The 21,621-nt window shown below is 42.0% G+C and overlaps 1 protein-coding gene across 2 annotated transcripts; it reads left to right on the forward strand.

Moving 5' to 3' along the window:
* The first annotated feature begins 7,768 nt into the window (after positions 1–7,768).
* Positions 7,769–20,450, forward strand: LOC102230019 (myosin-6). 2 transcript variants are annotated; one of them, XM_023326640.1, is made up of 39 exons: positions 7,794–7,834; positions 7,908–7,956; positions 8,618–8,829; positions 8,951–9,094; positions 9,186–9,342; positions 9,429–9,456; positions 9,563–9,668; positions 9,752–9,844; positions 10,003–10,066; positions 10,278–10,376; positions 10,451–10,554; positions 10,637–10,775; positions 10,887–11,005; positions 11,093–11,242; positions 11,319–11,489; positions 11,702–12,011; positions 12,098–12,177; positions 12,263–12,468; positions 13,123–13,246; positions 13,331–13,467; positions 13,556–13,811; positions 13,896–14,138; positions 14,229–14,405; positions 14,488–14,633; positions 14,708–14,798; positions 14,880–15,269; positions 16,005–16,131; positions 16,227–16,345; positions 16,428–16,624; positions 16,702–16,885; positions 16,970–17,135; positions 17,219–17,343; positions 17,434–17,742; positions 17,842–18,045; positions 18,988–19,284; positions 19,383–19,487; positions 19,904–19,999; positions 20,085–20,219; positions 20,312–20,450. In XM_023326640.1, exons 3-39 carry the CDS (start codon positions 8,626–8,628, stop codon positions 20,330–20,332), a joined length of 5,823 nt encoding a protein of 1,940 aa, XP_023182408.1. In that variant the 5' UTR covers positions 7,794–7,834; positions 7,908–7,956; positions 8,618–8,625; the 3' UTR covers positions 20,333–20,450. The 2 variants fall into 2 exon arrangements, with proteins under 2 accessions (XP_023182406.1, XP_023182408.1); XM_023326638.1 differs by having other exon boundaries at positions 7,769–7,956.
* The last annotated feature ends 1,171 nt before the right edge of the window (positions 20,451–21,621 follow it).

A 21,621-nucleotide genomic window follows, 5' to 3' on the forward strand; every position in this document is an offset into this window, starting at 1 on the left:
AGACAGAAAATGTGTCTTTTTGGAAAAAAGGGCCCAATGAGCATGCTCCATGTTGGGGAGCTGAAGAGGGCCCCTGAGCTCCAAATTAACCCCTCATTCATTCCCTGTTGCACTCTGTAGGTCTCCTACCCAGTCTGGAAAAGTCTGGAATTTGATTTTATTATTTCCCTGGTCTGGAAAAGTATCGAAAAAGGAAATAAGGAGATGTAAAAAATATATTTTCAGATGTAACTAGCTTTTCCGTTGCCTAAATGTGCTCTTATTTTCCTGTTTCCTCCTTTCCTTTATCCTCATCTGCTTTCTCTTTTCCTACATTTTTCTTCCTTTCTTCCTTGTACACTCCTCTCATTTCTTCTTTCCTTCACTTAATCTTTTTCTACCTCTCATCCTTCATTACGTCCTTCCTTATTTTCTTTGTTGCAAACATTTGGTCCAGCCTTCTTTTTTCCTTCCTGTTTCTGGTTTTTGCACAAAGCTTATAGATTCATAAAAAACCACTGTAAAGGTATCTGCCATGAACGCAGTGAATTTTATATTTCTTAAAATAGTGTTAAATACTGACGACTTTGCAAGTTTGAGACAGGAAAAGTATGGTGTTTTGTTGAATCTGTCTTGTGGGAAAGCCATATCGCAGGCAGGATGATTGAAAGCAGGTAAATCTGTTTTGCAGATTATGCTGGTGAGAACGGACTGACTATCTTTCTTCGTATGTGCACCATTGAAGGATAAGGAAATTGGGGGGTTTAATTTGAACTTTGACGTTAACGAAACGCAAGTTTGTTGGTGACTTTTTGAAATTTCTCTCTGTATGTTGCACTCAACAAGTCTAACACTTATACTCTAGTTCTTATCATTAATTAACTTGGCTTGACTATAATTATGTCTGACAACACTGGCTGATCTGTTCAATGAGGAGTGTGATGCAGTTAATTCTGATTTTATGTAAATTAAAACTGGTTTAGAAAACAAGCACTGAATTCAGACTTTATTATTATGAGAACCTGAATGTGTCTGTTTAAATGTAGAGGAAGACAACCCCCCCCAAAAAATAGTTTAGAACCTTCTTGGCTAGCGTTCTTAACGCTGAGCTGAGAAAATGGAAGGTCAGAAGACTGCTGGTCAGTGACTGGCTAAAGGGTGGAGTCAACTGGGAGGAAACTACTCCCTTAGAATAATCTGACCTGTTTGTAATAACTCTTTATCTTAGCGCCATTGTAGATGGGGATGGAAATTTCCACCAAAAAAAAAACGCTCCAAAAATTGACTTTTTAAACTCAGAAATGTCCCAAGTGTTTTTTTAGAACATTTTTGGTGGAAATGTACTCCTTTAGCTGAGAACATGGGCCACTGATCTTCAGCAAATATTGTCAGTTATGAAAAGTTTTCCTGAGGACAAGAAGTAAAACAAACAAAAAATAAGAGTATTACTATTTCATTTTGGGGGTAGAAAAAAAAAAAGACATTTTAGGAGCACCAACTATATGTTAAATTGACAGTTTGGTTTGAAGATCTTCCACTGAAGGATACTTCAAACTTTCCTGTAATGTTGAATGAATAATCTGCATGGGGAATTCTGCAGGGGACTTTAGACTGAATTTCAACATAATTAGTATTTAGAGAATGTTTCCTGACAGTCGTTATTGACAATCGCTTTAAGGGAAAATGACCATTCAGGAAACGTTCTTTGAGCAAATCAACCAACCCTAACAAACAGTTTTCAAAGATTACTTTTAGCCTTTAGCAAACATTTTCAGTAAACTTTAGCCTCTAGAAGTTACTGAAAGCTAAGAAGAAACCTTTTATGAGCATTGGAAATACAGCTGACTGTATGGGAACATTAAGTGGACATTTCCCAAACGTTCATCAAACCTTCACAAAGGACACCTGCTTTCTCCTTTTCCCAGTCAGTCACAGTCCTCAACTCTCCTCAAACTCTTGCTGCTCCGCCAAAACGTAACTTTTCTAGCTTATTTCTGTTATTTTCTTATTTTTCACTTGTATACAGCATCAGCTAGGCCAATCAAACTGATCAATCTTGTCTAACTGCCAAACCAACTTAAAAATCATGGTGCCTGAGTCGCACGTCCCCACTATTAATTTGACAGTAAGGAACTAGATAAAAATCTAGCCTCTATAAATTAACACGCTTTCCCCAAACCATGCCGTTATAAGCGTTTAACATGAAGACAGCTGAGCCCCTGAGCTCCATGGAGACACTTTTGAGGGTTGGCGTTGAGCGAGGTCGTAGCTAAACCCGAGGTGTGAATGCTTGACATTCAAGGAGCTCCTCAAGTGGCATGCTAAGGTCCACGAAAGAAATCCTCTTACATGGATTCCAATTTGCACCTCTCTTTTCCTTGGACAGGATAAGGCTGACAGATATATCAACCTCTCATAAAGTTAATAATATTGTCAACGATTTGTTACCTTTTATTATTATTATTTTTGGTCATATTGGTTTCCCTGCTGGGATGAATAAAGTACTTCTATTCTATTCTATTCTATTATCAGAGCAAAGTTTTTCATACTCTGATAGGTTTGGCTATTTAGGCCGTTTTTAATATTACACATATATTACCTGGTGGTTTGCACCACCAGGTGGAGGTGGTGCAAACCCCTGTAGTAATTATATTTCATCTGGCTTAATTAAGTCAATGCAACAGACAGTTGATAGTTATTTATTATTTATTCAAAAAGCGGAAAGATTCTTAATTACAAATATAGTTATCTTTGATTAAAGACAACGAGGGACATCGTTCTTAATGCAGCACCCCGGATAGATACTGGCACCACTTATAAACATTATGTTAAAACTGTTCTAAGAATTTTTATTTATTTGTTTTTGCAATAGCCACACAACATTTTTTTTTCTTTCATTAAGTGGACAGTTCCACCTCAAAACATGTTTTTTTTTTTTTAAAAAAACCATATATACAGTAAAATAAAATATGCATTGTGAAAAGGTTGTTAATCTAATTATCTTGGCTTTGCTCGAGCTTTGTTCAAGTATTTTACTTTCCCCAATCTGGTGTCCCCCCGAGACAGCAACAGGTGGGCAGACGTTGCTTTGCCCGTGTCATCTGACTCAGCCTGTCTCTGAAGACAAAGGACGTCAGCCGTGGAGACGGTGCGACGACAGCTGAGAATGGATTTGCACGCCGGTATGTCCCAGCCTGAAGGTTAGAGCGGCTCGTCTGAACAGGAGGTGTGAAATCAGAGACATGGCGAAGAGATGGACCAGGCTGAGGTGGCTGGCGTACGTCTGTAAAACAAACCACGTTATTAGAGAGGCTGCACACGTTACCTCAAGCATCATGGGTAACGCTGAGGGGACAAAATGAAGGTTACCATGGGTACAGGAAAAGTGGTCCCATCATTTTTCCACAATTCTTTCCTTGCAACCACTTATATTGATGCATTTTTGGGGGGGATTTTATGTGATAGACCAGTGGAGGAAGTGAAAGGAAATTGCACAGGCTTTTAAATATTTTATAATTAAAAATTTGTTAAATCTGTTTTACCCATTTTACTCTGATACCCTTGCATGCAATCCTATGCAAGCCATTGCCTTCGGATGCCACCTATAATCAACAAACAGGCTTTGATTTATTCTCAAAATAAATCCAATTGTTCTGTGAAGGCCTCAGATATTTGTTGGTAAGCAAATTGAGAGGTCCCTGGTAACTGGAGGAGCTGCAGAAATCCACAGCTCGGGTTGATAGGACAACTGCTCTCGGTCATGCAATCCACAAATGCGTTAAAAAATGTGAAAAGATGCATTTAAAAAAGTTGTTTTTGTAAAGTAAAAAACGTCCAATTTGAACTTTGCTACAGGTCAGGCAGGGAATGTAAACAAACAAGACCAAAAGTTGCAAAATATTACGTGACATTACAACCAACACTACAAATCACCCTGAACATAGCAGAGATATTTTAAGATGTAGTGGAAGAAATGCTGCAAAATGTAATATATTTAGCCACTACCACCGCAGAATCAGACCCAGGGGTCTCAAACTCCAGTCCTCGAGGGCCGCTGTCCTGCAGTTTTTAGATGTGCCACAGGTACAAAACGCTGGAATGAAATGGCTTAATTACCTCCTGCTTGTGTAGATCAGTTCTCCCAGCTTTGCTAATGACCTAATTATTCTTTTCAGGTGTGGTGCAGCAGAGGCACATCTAAAAGTTGCAGGACTGCGGCCCTCGAGGACTGGAGTTTGAGACCCCTGGCACTAAACACCGGTTTTAATCACAAAACGAGAAACCGCTCTGTCGATGAGCTCCTTCTCTCTGTCCTCTACCTGGCCATTCCCACCTACACACTGCATCTCCCACATGCACACCTCTGCCCTCACCTTCCTGCTGGTTCAAACAAAGCACCAGGGTGCAAATGGCTGCCCTAAAGAGACAATAGAGGTTGCTGTACAAGTCCCGGTTGAGAAAGATAGCTGCTGGCATGAGGAATATGTCAGGAACAATAAGTCTGAAAGAGTGACACTTCTGTAAGAGACGTAACTGGCAGACAGGAAGTCAAAAGACGTCTCAAAGAGTCTGGGAGCTATCAAGTGATGAAAGAGGCTTGTTATACAGTGCAGAGGTCTTGGAGGAGAAGATTCATTCTCCAGACATGTCTGAGACAAGTGATCACCCTCCAGGCAGGCTGACACTCTGCATGGTGAAGAAATAACTCTCTTGATCCTTGAGTTGACTGTCAACACATCTGAATTTAAACATTTGCCTTAGCTAATCTTCTCTGTACTGGGGCCATAAAAAGGGAAGAAAACTTTAAAATGACCCGTTTAACTTACTCAAAGAAAAAGGTGTCTTATTAAGTGATAAATTTTGACGCAGATGAAGAAATAATAAGCATCTGCCGCTTCCAAAACAAACATGGAGGTGTTATTTTTATCTGCGCGCGGTTGCTACAGCTGAGGAGGACGAGTGACACAGCGGGGAGCCTTCGTTCACTTAAGCTCGACAGAAGGAATCCTGAAACTATTTCACAGGTTTATCTTTGTCCTCAAGGCTAAATGGAAGGAAACAATGCGGGTCCAACAAGATGCGCGGTCAGTGTGCAGTTACAGCATGAAGTAGCTGTCAGAGCCCCGGGGCGTGCACGGCGGCGGCCCCGGCGACAGCTGCGTCTCTGATGGCGGCTTTGGCTGGAAAGTGTGAGCATAACGGGAAAAACGTCTCAGAATGTAGATTCAAATTGGTTTTCTTTTTAAAAAACATAACTAATATTGAGGATAACGACAGGGAGGCAGCCTCGCGAGCCGGGCCGGCAGCCTTATTTTTATCTGCTGTGACACTTTGTGCCACTCGGCCTTTTGTTCTCCGTCTCAGTGCGCCATTGACATTTGTACTGGCTTTGTGAAAGTCATGTGGTTCATCTCCCAGCTAAAGGAGGAGAAAAGACAACACGGTCTCATAAACGCCTTTAAGTCTGCTTTGTTTCTTAAGGCATTGTGCTCAGGAATCCTTTGGCTGACACCCAGAGGACTGTCACAAGGTGTGTTCTGATGTTATTTAAGACAATTAGACCCTGAAATGGGATTCAATCAATTTGCTGCATTATCCTTTGGCAAATGGAGCCGGTCTATTAACCCCCAACATTAAATACTGTAGTTTAATACACTTTGTATTTATTTGTACTTACATGTCACATATTTTTAAATAGATACCTGCTGTGTGTTTTAATTGAAACCACTTAATCTTCACGGCTAAAATTTAATTTAGAGAATCTTCTGATGCAAGGTGAACCTCCACTCAAGTCTTGACTCTTTCCAGCTACATCCATCTTCCTAACAAGTGTAACTTCCTGTAGAAGAAAGGCATTCCCAGAGCATGATGCTTGCTACTACCATGGTGATAATGGTGCCGTGTTAGCTTCCTTTGCACACTAAAATTCTGTTTCTGTCTTAGCTGACCACATCCAATTCCTCTACATGTTTCCTCTGCCCTTTACATGAGAATTTCCATTATATTTTTTCTTCTCCCATGGGTAGAGGCTATTTATGCTATCCTCAAAGCAGTAGTGCAGGGTTGAGTCCCTGACCTTGAGACCTTTGTTGTCTGTTTGTGCCCTTCTTCTCTCTCAGTCCATTTCCTCTCCTGTTAAATAATGACCACTAGAGCCAGAAGATGTTAAAAAAATTGCTTCCTCTTCACAACTCTTCAATAAAAGTCACATTTATGGGGTTGGAGACTGAGGGTCCCTTCAACAGACTCTCCCACCTGGATGTTTGCAGCTCCTCCAAAGCTTTAATAGATCTAATGGCTGCTTCTCTGATTAATGCTCTCCTTACTTGTCCAATGCAGTAGGTTGTGCCATACTCTTTATTTAGGGGTATCAGAGTTAAGATGGACGAATAGAAATGAATACCAGACTTTAATGGAAAGGTTGTTGAAATCCATCTAAGATGAGTGCATTAAAGCTGCAATATGTAACTTTTATAAAAAAAAAATTACATTTTTTTTTTAACATATCTCTTAAAACTTTCACTGTGTACTTATAGTATATTACGAGACAGAAATTTTGCGGAAAAATCAAGCTCCTCTGACTCTTCCTGTGGTCCTTTCACAGATTGTCTGTCTCATGCCATCAGGACTCAGTGACAGATCTAACAAATATCTAAAAGAAACGTAAATTTCAAACAGTTTCCTACTGCGGCTGTAAATATGCCGGACTCAAACTATATTGTTTATTCACAAAACAACTCTTAATTGGCCCTAATTGTTCTCCCTCTGCATTGGTCTGAAGTTTGCATATGGGCTGCGTATAGAAGGGCTGAGGAGGCTCGAAAAGCTAGTTGTTGAAATTTGTGAAAGGGACAAAAGACAGCTGAGAACGAGAGCCTCGGTGGGCTGAGGACTGCGACACGAGGAGCAGACAGCCAATTAACGAGACCCATGAGGTTGCTGAACTCCCAACGTGTGAAATCCTCAGTGTCAAAGGGACTCGTATGGTTCTTCAGGGGGTCTTAAGGTGGTCGGCTCAATAAACACCTCACTTAAAGATGTCTTCTGTTAACGTGACACTTCTTGTCAGCATTGATCCTGCTGCTAATGATACGGAGTTCACTGGAAAGGCGGTAGATATGCCGTCTGAGGTGAATGTATTTATTTCCAGCACGGTACGGAGAGATTTGCGAGCAGGCAGCTGTCCCACCCAACCTTTTATTGCACACAGAGGAGGGCACACTGAAGTCCAGAGGGGAGGCAAGGAAGGTCTCCGAGAAAGAATCCAAGCCAAGTATTCACAAGGTTATCTTTGTCGTCCAGGACAATTGAATCCTCTGACAATAGGGACTCTGACAGTGTGATGTTCAATCTTATTGTAGTGTGGGTGAAAGGTTCTCTTTCCACTTTGGACAAACTGTAGGAAAATATCACCATGGCTTTTCCTGCACATTTTCCCCGTACAAAGCAAATGTTTATTGAGTTAATTGCCAAAATAATTTGTAACGGCAAAAAAATATTTCGCACATTTTAGACAAAAATCCTGAAAATTTGTTTCGTAAATCCCACGCCGCCTTCAGCGTTCGGCAGGAATCTTTTCTGTGATTTCAGTATTTGTTTGTCTTCCGTCTTCCAAGAAGGTCAGGACCGAAATAGATCCCGATTTAGAACCTTCTGATAGACTTTTTGTGCAACAGCCAATAGAAACATGGCAGCTATGACTGTCCACACCTTTTATTTCTAAATGCAGATGTTCCCTGTTGTGCTCTTGCTCTGTCCTTGTAGGGGGGAGCTGCTTCAGCAGAGCACTGCCTACTGGATGTATAAAAAGAGGAGATCCAAAGCAGCAGCAAGGACAGAAACAGCACACCTGCCGGTCAGTACGCCATCATTTCATCACTAATCATGTCAGTGACCCAAAATCTGATGCAACATTTCGCCTTTTAAAGACTCGTCCAGCAGAACAAGTCAGCTAAAGAGAAGAGGAGGATCAAACAGGTAAAGAGGGTTTTATACTTAAATACTTAATACTTATATATACGAGTAATATACTTAAAATTAAAGAAGCCTCTACTTCTCAGAGATCTGCTTCACATTACTTTACCTGAGCAATGAGTCCAACCATAAGACCTCTGAATTTACTCTGAAAAGAAATGCACACCTGTTACCATACATGAATCAGGACAAAATACAGGTAGAAAAGCATCTCTGCCTCTGCACAGCTGCAGAAATCATCATTTCCTCTTAATGAGACATTGCATTTTTTAAGACAGTAACAGCCAAGACCTGCTCAGTGCTTCCTGATTTTAATTAGTAGTATGTCCCCAATAGAAAATAAATGACTTTAGGGTAATTTACCTGTCTAGTGTTTGGTGTAGCAGTCTATATTTCACATATAATAATAATAATAATAATAATGTAGTTTTATATTAGCCATAATCATGGAAAAGTCTATAAAAACAGCGCTACTAATATTAACAATAAAGATTGTAGCTGACAACTCTTGGGAGTTAGTTTTTTTTTGTTGTTGACAATTTTCAGCTGACTTTTAACACATTTCTAGTTTAGTTTTATTTAGGTTCGGGACTTCTTTGGATTCTTTAGAGAGTGAAAGTAATCCACTGCCTAAATCTTTTGAAATCAAACCCCAACTTCACAGCTTTCAAGATGTCAGGCGACGCCTTAATGGCGGAGTTTGGGCCAGCAGCGTCCTTCCTGAGAAAATCCGACAGGGAGCGACTGGAGGCCCAAACGCGACCTTTTGACATGAAGAGGGCCTGTTTTGTGCCCGATCCCGAAGTGGAGTACGTTAAGGCTACAGTTACCAGCAGAGATGGGGACAAAGTCACTGTTGACACTGAAACTGGAAAGGTAAGTAGGGCGCAGATGTACATTTATAAACCTGGAGAAATGGTTGTGGTTAAAAAAAAAACTTTTAGTGGATCTTAAATGAATTTTAAAAGAGATGTTTGCTGTGATGAATGTCCTACAGACTGTTACAGTTAAGGAGGTAGATGTCCACCCCCAGAACCCGCCAAAGTTCGATAAAATCGAAGACATGGCCATGTTCACCTTCCTCCATGAGCCTGCTGTGTTGTTTAACCTCAAAGAGCGTTACGCAGCATGGATGATCTATGTGAGCAGTCACTGCAAAAATTAAGAAGCTGCTTCTTTTCAACTATACGTTCCCAGTAAGTCATACGTTTGCTGTCCGTCTCTGGTGTCAGACCTACTCAGGACTCTTCTGCGTGACCGTCAACCCCTACAAGTGGCTGCCGGTGTACGATAAATCGGTGGTTAACGCCTACAGAGGAAAGAAGAGGAGTGAAGCTCCTCCTCACATCTACTCCATCTCTGACAACGCCTATCAGTACATGTTGTCGGGTGAGTTCCAGCTAGAAAAGAATATCAGAAATTATCCAGACATTAAAAGACAAGAGGACTAACACAGATCTTGTTTAATATCGTAGACAGAGAAAACCAGTCAATCCTCATCACGTAAGTTATGTATGATACTCTCAGCTGCTTTGATTATATTTTCAAGCTGATTTCTTTCATCTTTACATCATATTTATTATATATACTACATGTTTTCTCTGCCCAGTGGAGAATCTGGTGCAGGAAAGACTGTAAACACCAAAAGGGTCATCCAGTACTTTGCCAGCATTGCGGCTGTCTCTGGAAAGAAAGATCCAAGTCAGGAGAAAAAGGTTAATATTATTCTCTCAATGTTATATAGAATAATAAACTAAAATCTACGGCTACAGTGATTAAACCTTGTGCTTCCACACAGGGAACCCTGGAAGATCAAATCATCCAGGCCAATCCTGCTCTGGAGGCTTTTGGAAATGCCAAGACCATCCGAAATGACAACTCTTCCAGATTTGTAGGAACATTTATCACTTCCTATTTTTTGTTGTTGCATTTGGAGAGCCTACAGGATTAGACATCAAGTTGAAGAAATAACAGAGTATCATGAGTTGTGTGTGTGCGCGTGTGTTATTATTTTTGCACTAATTCTTTTAACTGAACCACATTTTACAGGGTAAATTCATTCGAATTCACTTTGGGGTGAGTGGAAAATTGTCCTCAGCTGACATTGAGACATGTGAGTCTGCTTTGATAAAAGCTGTCCAATATTTTTACATCCTTTCTTGAACGATTTTCTAGTAAAACCACGTCACTACTGTGAAAGTTAATGACTCCCTTCAGTCTGTTTTTCAAGGCTTTACATTCATACGAATACAAAGCTAGTGACTAAAGTTTAGCTTGATCTCTTGTGGACACCCTAAATGTAATCATTACATATATTTTTTTAGATCTGTTGGAAAAATCTCGTGTCACTTATCAGCTCAAAGCTGAGAGAGACTATCACATCTTCTATCAGATTCTGTCCCAAAGGAAGCCAGAGCTGTTGGGTGAGCACACAGCAAACAAAGAGTATACAAGTCTTATAAAACACCTCAAATGAACCTTTTCATTCCTTTAACAGAAATGTTGCTGATCACCAACAACCCCTATGACTATGCGTACATCTCTCAAGGAGAAACAACCGTAGCCTCCATCAACGATGCAGATGAGCTAATGGCTACTGATGTAAGTAAATGCAGTCTGTTGGCCGAAATCCGCCTGCACATAGTATCCAAACTAAATCAAATGAATTTTTATCTGGTCAAAGGAAGCTTTTGATGTCCTGGGATTCACCCAAGAGGAAAAGAATGGCATCTATAAGTTGACTGGAGCTGTTATGCATTATGGAAATATGAAGTTCAAGCAGAAGCAGAGGGAAGAACAAGCAGAGCCTGACGGCACAGAGGGTAGGCAATGAAACTGGCTGTTTGTACACATTGACATCATAGTAACTACAGAAATCTCTGATCCCATAGATTGCAATAATAGCAATAATCTGACACAATAACCAATTTTAGATGTGGACAAAGTGGCATATCTTATGGGCCTGAACTCTGCTGACCTCATCAAGGGTCTCTGTCACCCGAGAGTTAAAGTAGGCAACGAGTGGGTCACCAAGGGCCAAAGTGTGCAGCAGGTAACCAAAAAGCATCTATATTTTGTGTGTATCAGCAGAACGGATAAATATCAAGTTTAAATCAGTTTGTGTCCATCCCATTTTTAGGTGTACTACTCTATCGGTGCTCTGGGAAAGTCGGTATACGAGAAAATGTTCCTGTGGATGGTGGTGAGAATCAACCAGTCCCTCGATACCAAACAACCTCGGCAGTACTTCATCGGGGTGTTGGACATCGCTGGATTTGAGATCTTTGATGTGAGAGTTTGTGGTTTTATGGGCATCCAATCTGTAGAAGAAAAGATCTCACTCTGCATTTGCTTATGGCTTCTAGTTTAACACCTTTGAGCAACTGTGCATCAACTACACCAATGAGAAGCTGCAGCAGTTTTTCAACCACCACATGTTTGTGTTGGAGCAAGAGGAGTATAAGAAAGAGGGCATTGTGTGGGAGTTCATTGACTTTGGTATGGACTTGGCAGCCTGCATTGAACTCATTGAAAAGGTTAGTACATCATCTAGTCTAAGAGCAGATAAGGCGTCATCTGAGGATTTAGTCTTTGAATCCTCAGCTCAGATGTCACCACCAACTACCTGGAAAAGGAAAACCCTCTGAATTCATGTTCATGCTGTCATTTCTTTCCTTTAAGGGACATTAAGGGATTTTAAACTTGCAGAGTGTTTGATGTTTAATCTTTCATGTATCTACCCTAACAGCCGATGGGCATCATGTCTATCCTTGAAGAGGAATGCATGTTCCCAAAAGCCAGTGACTCAACATTTAAGGCAAAACTATATGACAACCATCTGGGTAAAAGCCCCAACTTCCAAAAGCCCAGAATCGTTAAAGGGAAACCAGAAGCTCATTTCTCTTTGGTTCACTATGCTGGTACTGTTGATTACAACATCTCCAACTGGCTGGAAAAGAATAAAGATCCACTGAATGAGACTGTGGTTGGACTCTATCAGAAGTCTAACCTGAAGTTACTATCTATGCTATTTGCTGGGTATGCTGGCTCTGATTCAGGTGAGGTCTCTGTCACCTTACTGATTATTACTTCCAATAAATTTAGGCAGTAATTTAAAACTTGAACATCTATAATTTTCATACAGCCCAGGATGCAGGAGGCAAAGGGGGGAAGGGAGGAAAGAAGAAAGGTTCTTCCTTCCAGACTGTGTCTGCTTTGCACAGGGTAGAGTACATATCATGTTTTAGGCATTTCCAAAGCTGAATATTCTGCCTCCAATATCTTATTTATGCTGTACTTGCATTAATAGGAAAATCTGAACAAATTAATGACCAACCTAAGGTCAACTCACCCTCATTTTGTTCGTTGCATCATCCCCAATGAGACCAAGACTCCTGGGGCTATGGAGAACCCTCTGGTCATGCACCAGCTACGCTGTAATGGTGTGCTGGAAGGAATTAGAATCTGCAGAAAGGGATTCCCTAACAGGATTCAGTACGGCGATTTCAAGCAAAGGCAAGAAAAACCATGATCTTCTCATGTTGTTTGTAAGATCCTTTCCAATTGGGTATAAATGATGTTCCAAAGCATGGCACCTAATTTGTTGAAGAACCATTGTCAAGTTTGATGGTTGGGTCAGAGGTTGTCATTGTTGGTACATTCTCTACAGCAATGTTGATGATGCTTCTCTTGCGTTGCCTGAAATTGGTTTCTCATAGTGATATGAAAATTGGAAATAAAGTCACTAAACATCTAGACAGATGCCACACCTTTGACCGTAATACCTACATCAAACAATATCTTATCTGACTATTTGAAAATCTAAACATGTCATATTTGATGCTACAAAATTACATGAACACTTTGCAAACGTTGTAGCAATAACCTGATAAAATGTCTTATTGTCATGCTGCATTACACACACAGCTTTACTTAACTCAGCATGCCAAATGCTTGAGGGGCATTATTTAGGTTGGGAAAAGAAAAAAAAAAGTGGCACTATGACAGAAGTAACCTAAACTACATTTCAACAAACATGCAGTATTATGTAATTAGACCATGTCTTTAATAAGACAAATTTGCCAACACCCCTGAGAACTTTAGACTTTCGCAGTTTACATTTTCATTTAGAAATTTTCATATTTACCTCCAAAAGTTGCACTGTTTCAGATATCGCATCTTGAACCCGAGTGCCATCCCTGAAGGGCAGTTCATTGACAATAAAAAAGCAGCTGAGAAACTTTTGGGGTCTTTGGATATCGATCATGAGCAGTACAAGCTGGGACACACAAAGGTTGGTTCTGTACATTAAAAACCATTAAGAACAGATTGAGAAAAACATTTCCTGTCCGTTGACAACAAAATCTGTCGCTATCAGGTGTTCTTCAAAGCCGGCCTGCTGGGGGTACTGGAAGAGATGAGAGACGACCGTCTAGCTCTCATCATTACTGGGATTCAGGCAAGATCCAGAGGACTGCTTGCCAGGATTGAGTTCCAGAAAATTGTTGAACGCAGGTTGGAGTTCACTGCTTATTTTCACGGCAAAAAAAACAACAACATAATTCTGACAAAGAAAACTCAAACATCCTGATATTCTCCACAGGGACTCCTTGCTGGTGATCCAGTGGAACATCCGAGCCTTCATGGGTGTGAAGAATTGGCCCTGGATGAAGATGTTCTTCAAGATCAAGCCTTTGCTTAAATCAGCTGAGACCGAAAAGGAGATGGCAAACATGAAAGAGGAGTTTACCAAGCTCAAGGAGGCCTACGCCAAATCCGAAGCCCGCAAGAAAGAGCTTGAGGAAAAGATGGTCACCCTTCTCCAAGAGAAGAATGATTTACAGCTCCAATTTCAATCGGTGGGATGAATACCTTATCTTACTTTTTAACAGTTGCGTAGAGCTGCTGTAAAATATAATACAAGCTTAATTTTCTCTGTGTAGGAGCAAGACAATCTAGCAGATGCTGAGGAGCGCTGTGAAGGTTTGATCAAGAGCAAAATCCAACTGGAGGCCAAAGCGAAAGAGCTGACAGAGAGGCTGGAGGATGAGGAGGAAATGAATGCAGAGCTGACTGCCAAAAAGAGGAAGCTTGAGGACGAATGTTCAGAGCTTAAGAAAGACATTGACGATCTGGAGCTGACTTTGGCTAAAGTGGAAAAGGAAAAGCACGCCACTGAGAACAAGGTATACTTCATGTTAACTGTCTGGTCTGTAATTCTTGTCTTTGGGAATAATTCCCTTCTTCATGCTAGTATGTTGTGTGCTTCCTACAAGGTGAAAAACCTGACGGAGGAGATGGCAGCTTTGGATGAAATCATTGCCAAGTTGACCAAAGAAAAGAAAGCTCTTCAGGAGGCTCATCAGCAGACGCTGGATGACCTGCAAAGTGAGGAGGACAAAGTCAACTCTCTGACCAAGGCCAAAGTCAAGCTGGAACAGCAAGTCGATGACGTGAGTGCTCGCTTTAAAAGAAAAGCACCTTGGGTGGACTAGAAACAAACTGGTGAGCTGATTGTTTGGAATGATGCTTCAGCTTGAAGGATCACTGGAGCAAGAGAAGAAAATAAGAATGGATCTGGAAAGAGCCAAGAGGAAGCTGGAAGGGGACTTGAAGTTGACCCAAGAAAATGTGATGGACCTGGAGAATGACAAACAGCAGCTGGAGGAGAAGCTTAAAAAGTAACATTTACAAATCAGCAGATGTGTAAATTAGACAGTTGTCTAAAATAAAATGTTTCTGTTTCTGAATGCAGGAAAGACTTTGAAATCAGCCAGCAACTCGGTAAAATTGAGGATGAGCAGGCGATGGGTGCTCAACTTCAGAAAAAACTGAAGGAGTTGCAGGTAAGCGCGTCTGCAGATAGCTTATGCTTCGTTTTCTCTTTATTAGCCGTGCCTCTAACAATGTCGGCGACTTCCATCAAGGCCCGAATTGAAGAGCTCGAGGAGGAGCTGGAGGCTGAAAGGGCTGCCCGGGCCAAAGTGGAGAAGCAAAGAGCCGACTTGGCCAGGGAGCTGGAGGAAATCAGTGAGAGGCTGGAGGAGGCCGGAGGAGCCACCTCAGCCCAGATCGAGCTGAACAAGAAGAGGGAGGCTGAGTTTCAGAAGATGCGCAGGGACCTCGAAGAGGCCACCCTGCAGCACGAAGCCACCACGGCTGCGCTGAGGAAGAAGAACGCAGACAGTGTGGCCGACCTGGGAGAGCAGATCGACAACCTGCAGAGGGTCAAGCAGAAGCTGGAGAAGGAGAAGAGCGAGCTCAAGCTGGAGCTGGACGATGTGATCTCCAACATGGAGCAAATCGCCAAAGTGAAAGTAAGATACGCCTAGAAAAATAAGATTGCTTGCATCCTTTGTAGATTAGTTTTTCACCCTCACAAACATTTATTTTATTAGTTTGTAATAAGATAAATGTGCACATGTGTGCGTAAAAGTGATAGAAAAACCTCAATTTCAGTGTTGGTGATTTAGAAAGTCTTTAGAAAAGACATTGTTCCAGTAAACACTAAAGGACCTTTCAATGAAGAAACAGGCCTAGACTTTTTGGTCTACTAGTTTCCCCAATGTGATTTGTATTGAGTTAGCTCATTCCACACATACTGTGGCTTCAGCCTGCAACACAATATTGGATGTTTTTGCTACTTTGCATTTTTCTTTTACAGTAACATGAGTCAGAAGCTTGACAGTATATACTTTTTACATTGAGTAGTTTTGCATCTTTAATAAAAGCAGTCTTTAGTTTAGTGCCTGCTGATATTTTGAAGAAAACTCCCATAAGCCTGTTTTCTAGCAGTTTTATGCTAAGCTAGCAGTCATTACCAACATGTCTATATTATTTATAGCTGGGGCATCTAATGTTACAACTTCATCAGGCAAAACCATAGTCCCCACGAGATAACAGTCTCCTCAACAAGAAGTATTGTGATGTTTCAATACCTCAACATCTTGTAAGATGGGATCTGGTTACATCCTAGTAAACATGGGAATTAATCAGTCGCAAGTTTTCTTCAAACATGATAAATTTGACACCTTGTTAATCTTTTCCTTTAGACCAACCTGGAGAAAATGTGCCGTACCCTGGAGGACCAGGTGTCTGAATACAGAACAAAATCAGAGGAGGCCCAGCGCTCCATTAGTGATTTCACCATGCAAAAAGCAAAGCTGCAAACTGAAAATGGTAACAAATTACACTCATGCTGAAATAAAATCGCTAGCCTTTAATGACACCGAAAAACCACAGGACATTCTGCGGACTGAGCCTTTGTTTTACAGGGGAGCTTCTGCGGCAGATGGAGGAAAAGGACTCTTTGGTCTCGCAGCTGACCCGAGGGAAGCTGTCCTACACTCAGCAGGTTGAAGACCTCAAGAGACAGCTGGAGGAGGAGGTGAAGGTAAGCTACGGTTTCATGTTCTTTTACTAAAAAAAAAATCTCTACCAGCCGGACAACTTGATTTTATTCCAATTTCTTAAAGGCCAAGAATGCACTTGCCCATGCAGTGCAGTCTGCCCGTCATGACTGCGATCTGTTAAGAGAGCAGTTTGAGGAGGAGCAGGAAGCCAAAGCCGAGTTCCAGCGCAGCTTGTCCAAGGCCAACTCCGAGGTGGCTCAGTGGAGAACTAAGTACGAAACCGATGCCATCCAAAGAACTGAAGAGCTGGAAGAAGCAAAGTAAGGACTTCAGAACAATTACCTTCTCTTTTGTTTTGCCTGCACTGTGATTGCTTTATTATGTTGTTGCCTCTTAGGAAGAAGCTAGCTCAACGCTTGCAGGAGGCAGAGGAAGCTGTTGAAGCTGCAAACGCTAAATGCTCCTCCCTGGAGAAAACCAAACACAGGCTTCAAGGGGAAATCGAGGATCTCATGGTGGATGTGGAAAGATCTAATGCGGCTGCTGCAGCTTTGGACAAGAAGCAAAGAAACTTTGACAAGGTGATGACACACTGCAGATACGCAGAGTCCTTTCGGGCGGGAAAGGAACTTGTTGAGAACATTTGTTACGTGTAATTCTCGCAGGTCCTGGCTGAGTGGAAGCAGAAGTACGAGGAGTCTCAGTCGGAGCTGGAAAGTTCTCAGAAAGAGGCGCGTTCCCTCAGCACTGAGCTGTTCAAGCTCAAGAACTCCTACGAAGAATCTCTGGATCATCTGGAGACCATGAAACGCGAAAACAAGAACCTTCAAGGTAAGTAGAACTCATTATTCAAGTTTCACAATATACACGATATGGTTGAATGATGGAAAACTAAATAATTCTGTCTAAAACAGAGGAAATTTCTGACCTGACTGAGCAACTTGGTGAGGGAGGAAAGAATATCCACGAGCTGGAGAAGATCCGCAAGCAGCTGGAGCAGGAGAAAGCCGAGATACAAACGGCTCTGGAAGAAGCAGAGGTGATTAAAAACGTCTAATACATCATGCACTTACCTTTGTGATCTTTGATGCTTTGCGGGAAACCCATCCGCTTTCTGTTTTTGCGCCAGGGTTCTCTTGAGCACGAGGAGGGTAAGATCCTCCGAACCCAGCTGGAGTTCAATCAGGTGAAGGCAGACATTGAGCGCAAGCTGGCCGAGAAGGACGAGGAGATGGAGCAGGCCAAGAGGAACCAGCAGAGGACGGTGGACACCCTGCAGGGCTCCCTGGAGGCGGAGACTCGCAGCAGGAACGAGGCTCTAAGGCTGAAGAAGAAGATGGAAGGAGATCTCAACGAGATGGAGATCCAGCTGAGCCAGGCCAACAGGCAGGCGGCAGAGGCTCAGAAGCAGCTCAAAGGAGTCCATGCCCACCTAAAGGTTAGAGACCTAACATCACAGACACTTCGATTTTCCATTCTGGGCTCATCACTTGTCAATGAAGGTTAAACCGAACCTACATATTATTCGTCATAAAAGGACTCACAGCTGCAGCTGGACGATGCGCTCCGCTCCAATGACGATCTTAAGGAGAACATCGCGATTGTGGAGAGACGCAACAACCTGCTGCAGGCGGAGCTCGACGAGTTGAGGTCTCTGGTGGAGCAAACCGAGAGAGGTCGCAAGCTGGCGGAGCAGGAACTGCTGGATGTCAGCGAGAGAGTTCAGCTGCTGCACTCTCAGGTACACCAGCCAACAAATGTCCAGTCTGTACCCATGTTGGTACGAGGGATGCTTCACAATTTGGCTCCTCCTTTCCAGTGGATCAGTGTAGGAGGGATAATGAGAGCTTGAAAAATGTTTATAGGCAGTTGCACAGTGAACAAGTTTTCTATTGCTTGCTTGCATGTTCAGTGAACATGGGACCGCTCCCACTCCTGTGTTGACCAGAATCTAGCTCTGCACCCAAGCTGGCATATCACACTGAAGTTGGTATCTGCTTCAAGGCTCATGATTCGCCGCTAAACTTAAGAGCTACTTTGCTTTCCTGCATTTTTATCATTTCTATTTCAAAATGTATGATTTTCATTTCTGAACTGATTTTCTCTGCACTCTTCGTTTCATTCTTTGGAATACAATTGGAGATTTCTCAACGTCCAAGCAATTCAAATCTGAAACACACTAAACAGAGAGTTTACGTTGCCCTTTTGGGATTATGACTAACTCACACACACACAAACATGAAAATCATAACATGTTGAGTTGAAATCTCTGGACTTAGTTATTCTACAAATAGCAACCTATTAGGGATGCACAATATCGTGAGCACATCGTCATCGCAATGTCAGCGTGTGTATTATTCATGTTGCAAAAGGTTGGTGTTTATTTGCTGGCCAATATGTCATACAAGCTCTGAAGTTGTATTTTTTCAAGCTATTGCGATATTTGCTGGCTCATGGCAGCAAAAGCACATGCTAGACACAAGTTTTTGTGTGTGCATTTTTTGACATTGCAAGATTTTCCATTATTGTGCCCTGCTATCTACCTATCTGCCTGTATGGCTATGCAATGTGTCTTTTTTTCCTTCTTAGAAATGTTCAGTTTCAATCTGTTTTAATGATTTTTATGTTACCAATCAATCAAGATGTGCTACTGGCGAGCTAACGTTCTGTCCTGATCTCCCAGAACACCAGCCTGCTGAACCAGAAGAAGAAGCTGGAGGGAGACGTCACCCAGATTCAGAACGAGGTGGAGGAGGCCGTGCAGGAGTGCAGAAACGCCGAAGAGAAGGCCAAGAAGGCCATCACCGACGCAGCCATGATGGCGGAGGAGCTGAAGAAGGAGCAGGACACCTGCGCCCACTTGGAGCGCATGAAGAAAAACATGGAGCAAACCATCAAGGACCTGCAGCACCGCCTGGACGAAGCGGAGCAAATAGCGATGAAGGGCGGGAAGAAGCAGGTCCAGAAGCTGGAGGCCAGGGTAAACCGTCCCCATCCGTCACAGTGCTGCTGGAAATTACAGCACCTTTTACGCTTTATAAACGTGATCTCTTTTTTCCCCCCCCTCTTCATTTCAAGGTCAGAGAGCTGGAAAATGAGATCGACATGGAACAAAGAAAAAGCAGCGACTCTATCAAAGGGGTCCGCAAGTACGAGAGACGCATCAAGGAGCTCACCTACCAGGTCAACCGCGCCGCCACACTGCAAAAACTAGTTTCTACCACAAATAGTGCGCTTTAACAAAGACAAAACCAACTTAAAAGTGGCTTTTCAGAAAGATATGGGCGCTTTTTTTCAAGTCAATAATTCCTTAATATGGATGAAAAAATTCCTGACTCCACTGGTAAATTATTTCACTTGTAACACGGGAAAAATGTCTTGTTATAAGTTAAATAATCTGCCAGTGGAACTAGAACTTCTTCAGCAACATTGAGTAGTTAATGACTTAAAACAAGCTGCCATATCTTGCTGAAAAGTTACTTGCAAGTCAGTTTTGTCGTATCTAAAGTGTACTAAGATATTTGCACTATAAATTAGACCAAAAATACTAAGATTTTGTGTTCATGCTCAGTAAGCAACATAATCTGCTGATTGAACAGACGGAGGAGGACAAAAAGAACCTGGCCCGTCTGCAGGATCTGGTGGATAAGCTTCAGATGAAAGTGAAATCCTACAAGCGGAGTGCAGAGGAGGCCGTAAGCTGGAACACTTCCGTCTGGTTGCCTCCTTTGTTAATAGCACCGTCGTGTTAAAACCGCGCCGATCCGGCTTTTCTTTCAGGAGGAACAGTCCAACGTAAACCTGAGCAAGCTGCGCAAGCTGCAGCACGAGCTGGAGGAGGCGGAGGAGAGGGCCGACATCGCAGAGTCTCAAGTCAACAAGCTGCGAGCCAAGAGCCGAGACCCCGGAGCTAAGGTGCGGAGACGATCGCGTCAAAGTTTCAACATTTGCTGCTCTAAATCATTTTGCAAAAGGTGACGTCTTCCGTCTGTTTTTTTTTTTTCCAGAAATCGCACGATGAAGAATGAAGCCGCCGCCGAGGCTCCTATGCGTGCCTGTAGTTTAGTCGTAGCCTTGTAGTTGTTCTTTATCCTCCATGCAACATGAGCAGAATAAAGAATAAATGAGTTATGCATGCCCCCTGCACCGCCTGTCTCAGTGGTTTAATTTAAACCCATCAGCTGATTACAGCAACACTTAAAATACATTTTCAAAAACCAGGATGTCTTTACTACCAGTGCAAAACTGCTGAATGTTTTTTTTTCTCTTCTGGATGACAAAAACGACAACAACAAAAAAGAAGTAGCCTTGGCTTTGATTCTGAGAACTGTGCTTCTCGCAGCATGCGGCTCTGATGTGCTGCTGACATGAGCAGCTGAGTGTGCAGCTGGGGATGAGCTGTAAGAGGACGACTGCAGGCGGCTCGGTTCAGACAGGAGGACGGAACAGATGAATCAGGGTTCTGAATCGTCTCGGGCCTTGCTTTGGTTTGGTCGGAGCCAAGAAACTAATCCATTTAAATCAGGGTTGAATTAAAAGTGGAAGCTACGTGTTGCATCTTTCATTGAATGACATTAATACCCCTGCGGAGTATGTGCAAACTTTAGACGGAGGCAGTAATGTGAAACAATGAAAATGCCGTTGCTGCTAAAATGTTCTGATTAAACGGCAAAGAAAACAACAGATAGTGACTAAAGTCTCGATGCGAGACGTTAGTCCATTAGAGGGCAGCGTTGGTACACTTGTCTTACATCATGACACAAAGCTTCCCTTATTTGTTTTAATTGACGTATCATCACAATGATACGTCAATTTTTTTCTTTCAAAACAAAATTTCTAAGTATTTTTTTTTCATTAGCTGTTAAGTTGTTATTTTTTGAAAAACCCCGTTAGGGAAATTAAAGTAAATAAACTTTGCCATACTGATGGGTCAACTATCTATCAACGCTATGATAATATATTGAGTCTGATTAAACTATGTCTTTGTTCATTTTATTAGGTAACCTGTCCTATTTCCAGTTTCTCACACCTCCTCATGCTCAATAATTGATGAGAGACTCTGCAGCCTAACAGCCACGTTATAAAATGCTAAAAGTACATTACTTAAAATCGCTAATCTACCCTAAAGTTCCTATGTTACAAGGCAATCTTTTTTTTAAATTTTTTTTAATTTTGTAAAAAAAACGATGGTGCGTGTCTAGTGTGTACGTTTATTGTGGCAACAGTGACGTTGCGGTTCAATCACAGTGACATTTCAAAGTCCAAGCTCTCTTCTATAACTCTATAGAACCACTCCCAATAAAATAAACAGTGTCAC

Source organism: Xiphophorus maculatus, chromosome 21, assembly GCF_002775205.1.
Source record: "Xiphophorus maculatus strain JP 163 A chromosome 21, X_maculatus-5.0-male, whole genome shotgun sequence".
NCBI classification, from domain to species: Eukaryota; Metazoa; Chordata; class Actinopteri; order Cyprinodontiformes; family Poeciliidae; genus Xiphophorus; species Xiphophorus maculatus.

Coding starts and splice junctions, on each gene's coding strand:
- LOC102230019 (XM_023326638.1), top strand. CDS start 8,626: ATGTCAGGCGACGCCTTAATGGCGGAGTTTGGGCCAGCAGCGTCCTTC. Junction 13,468..13,555: donor CAGAAAATTGTTGAACGCAG/GTTGGAGTTCAC, acceptor TATTCTCCACAG/GGACTCCTTGCTGGTGATCC. Junction 14,799..14,879: donor AAAAACTGAAGGAGTTGCAG/GTAAGCGCGTCT, acceptor ACTTCCATCAAG/GCCCGAATTGAAGAGCTCGA.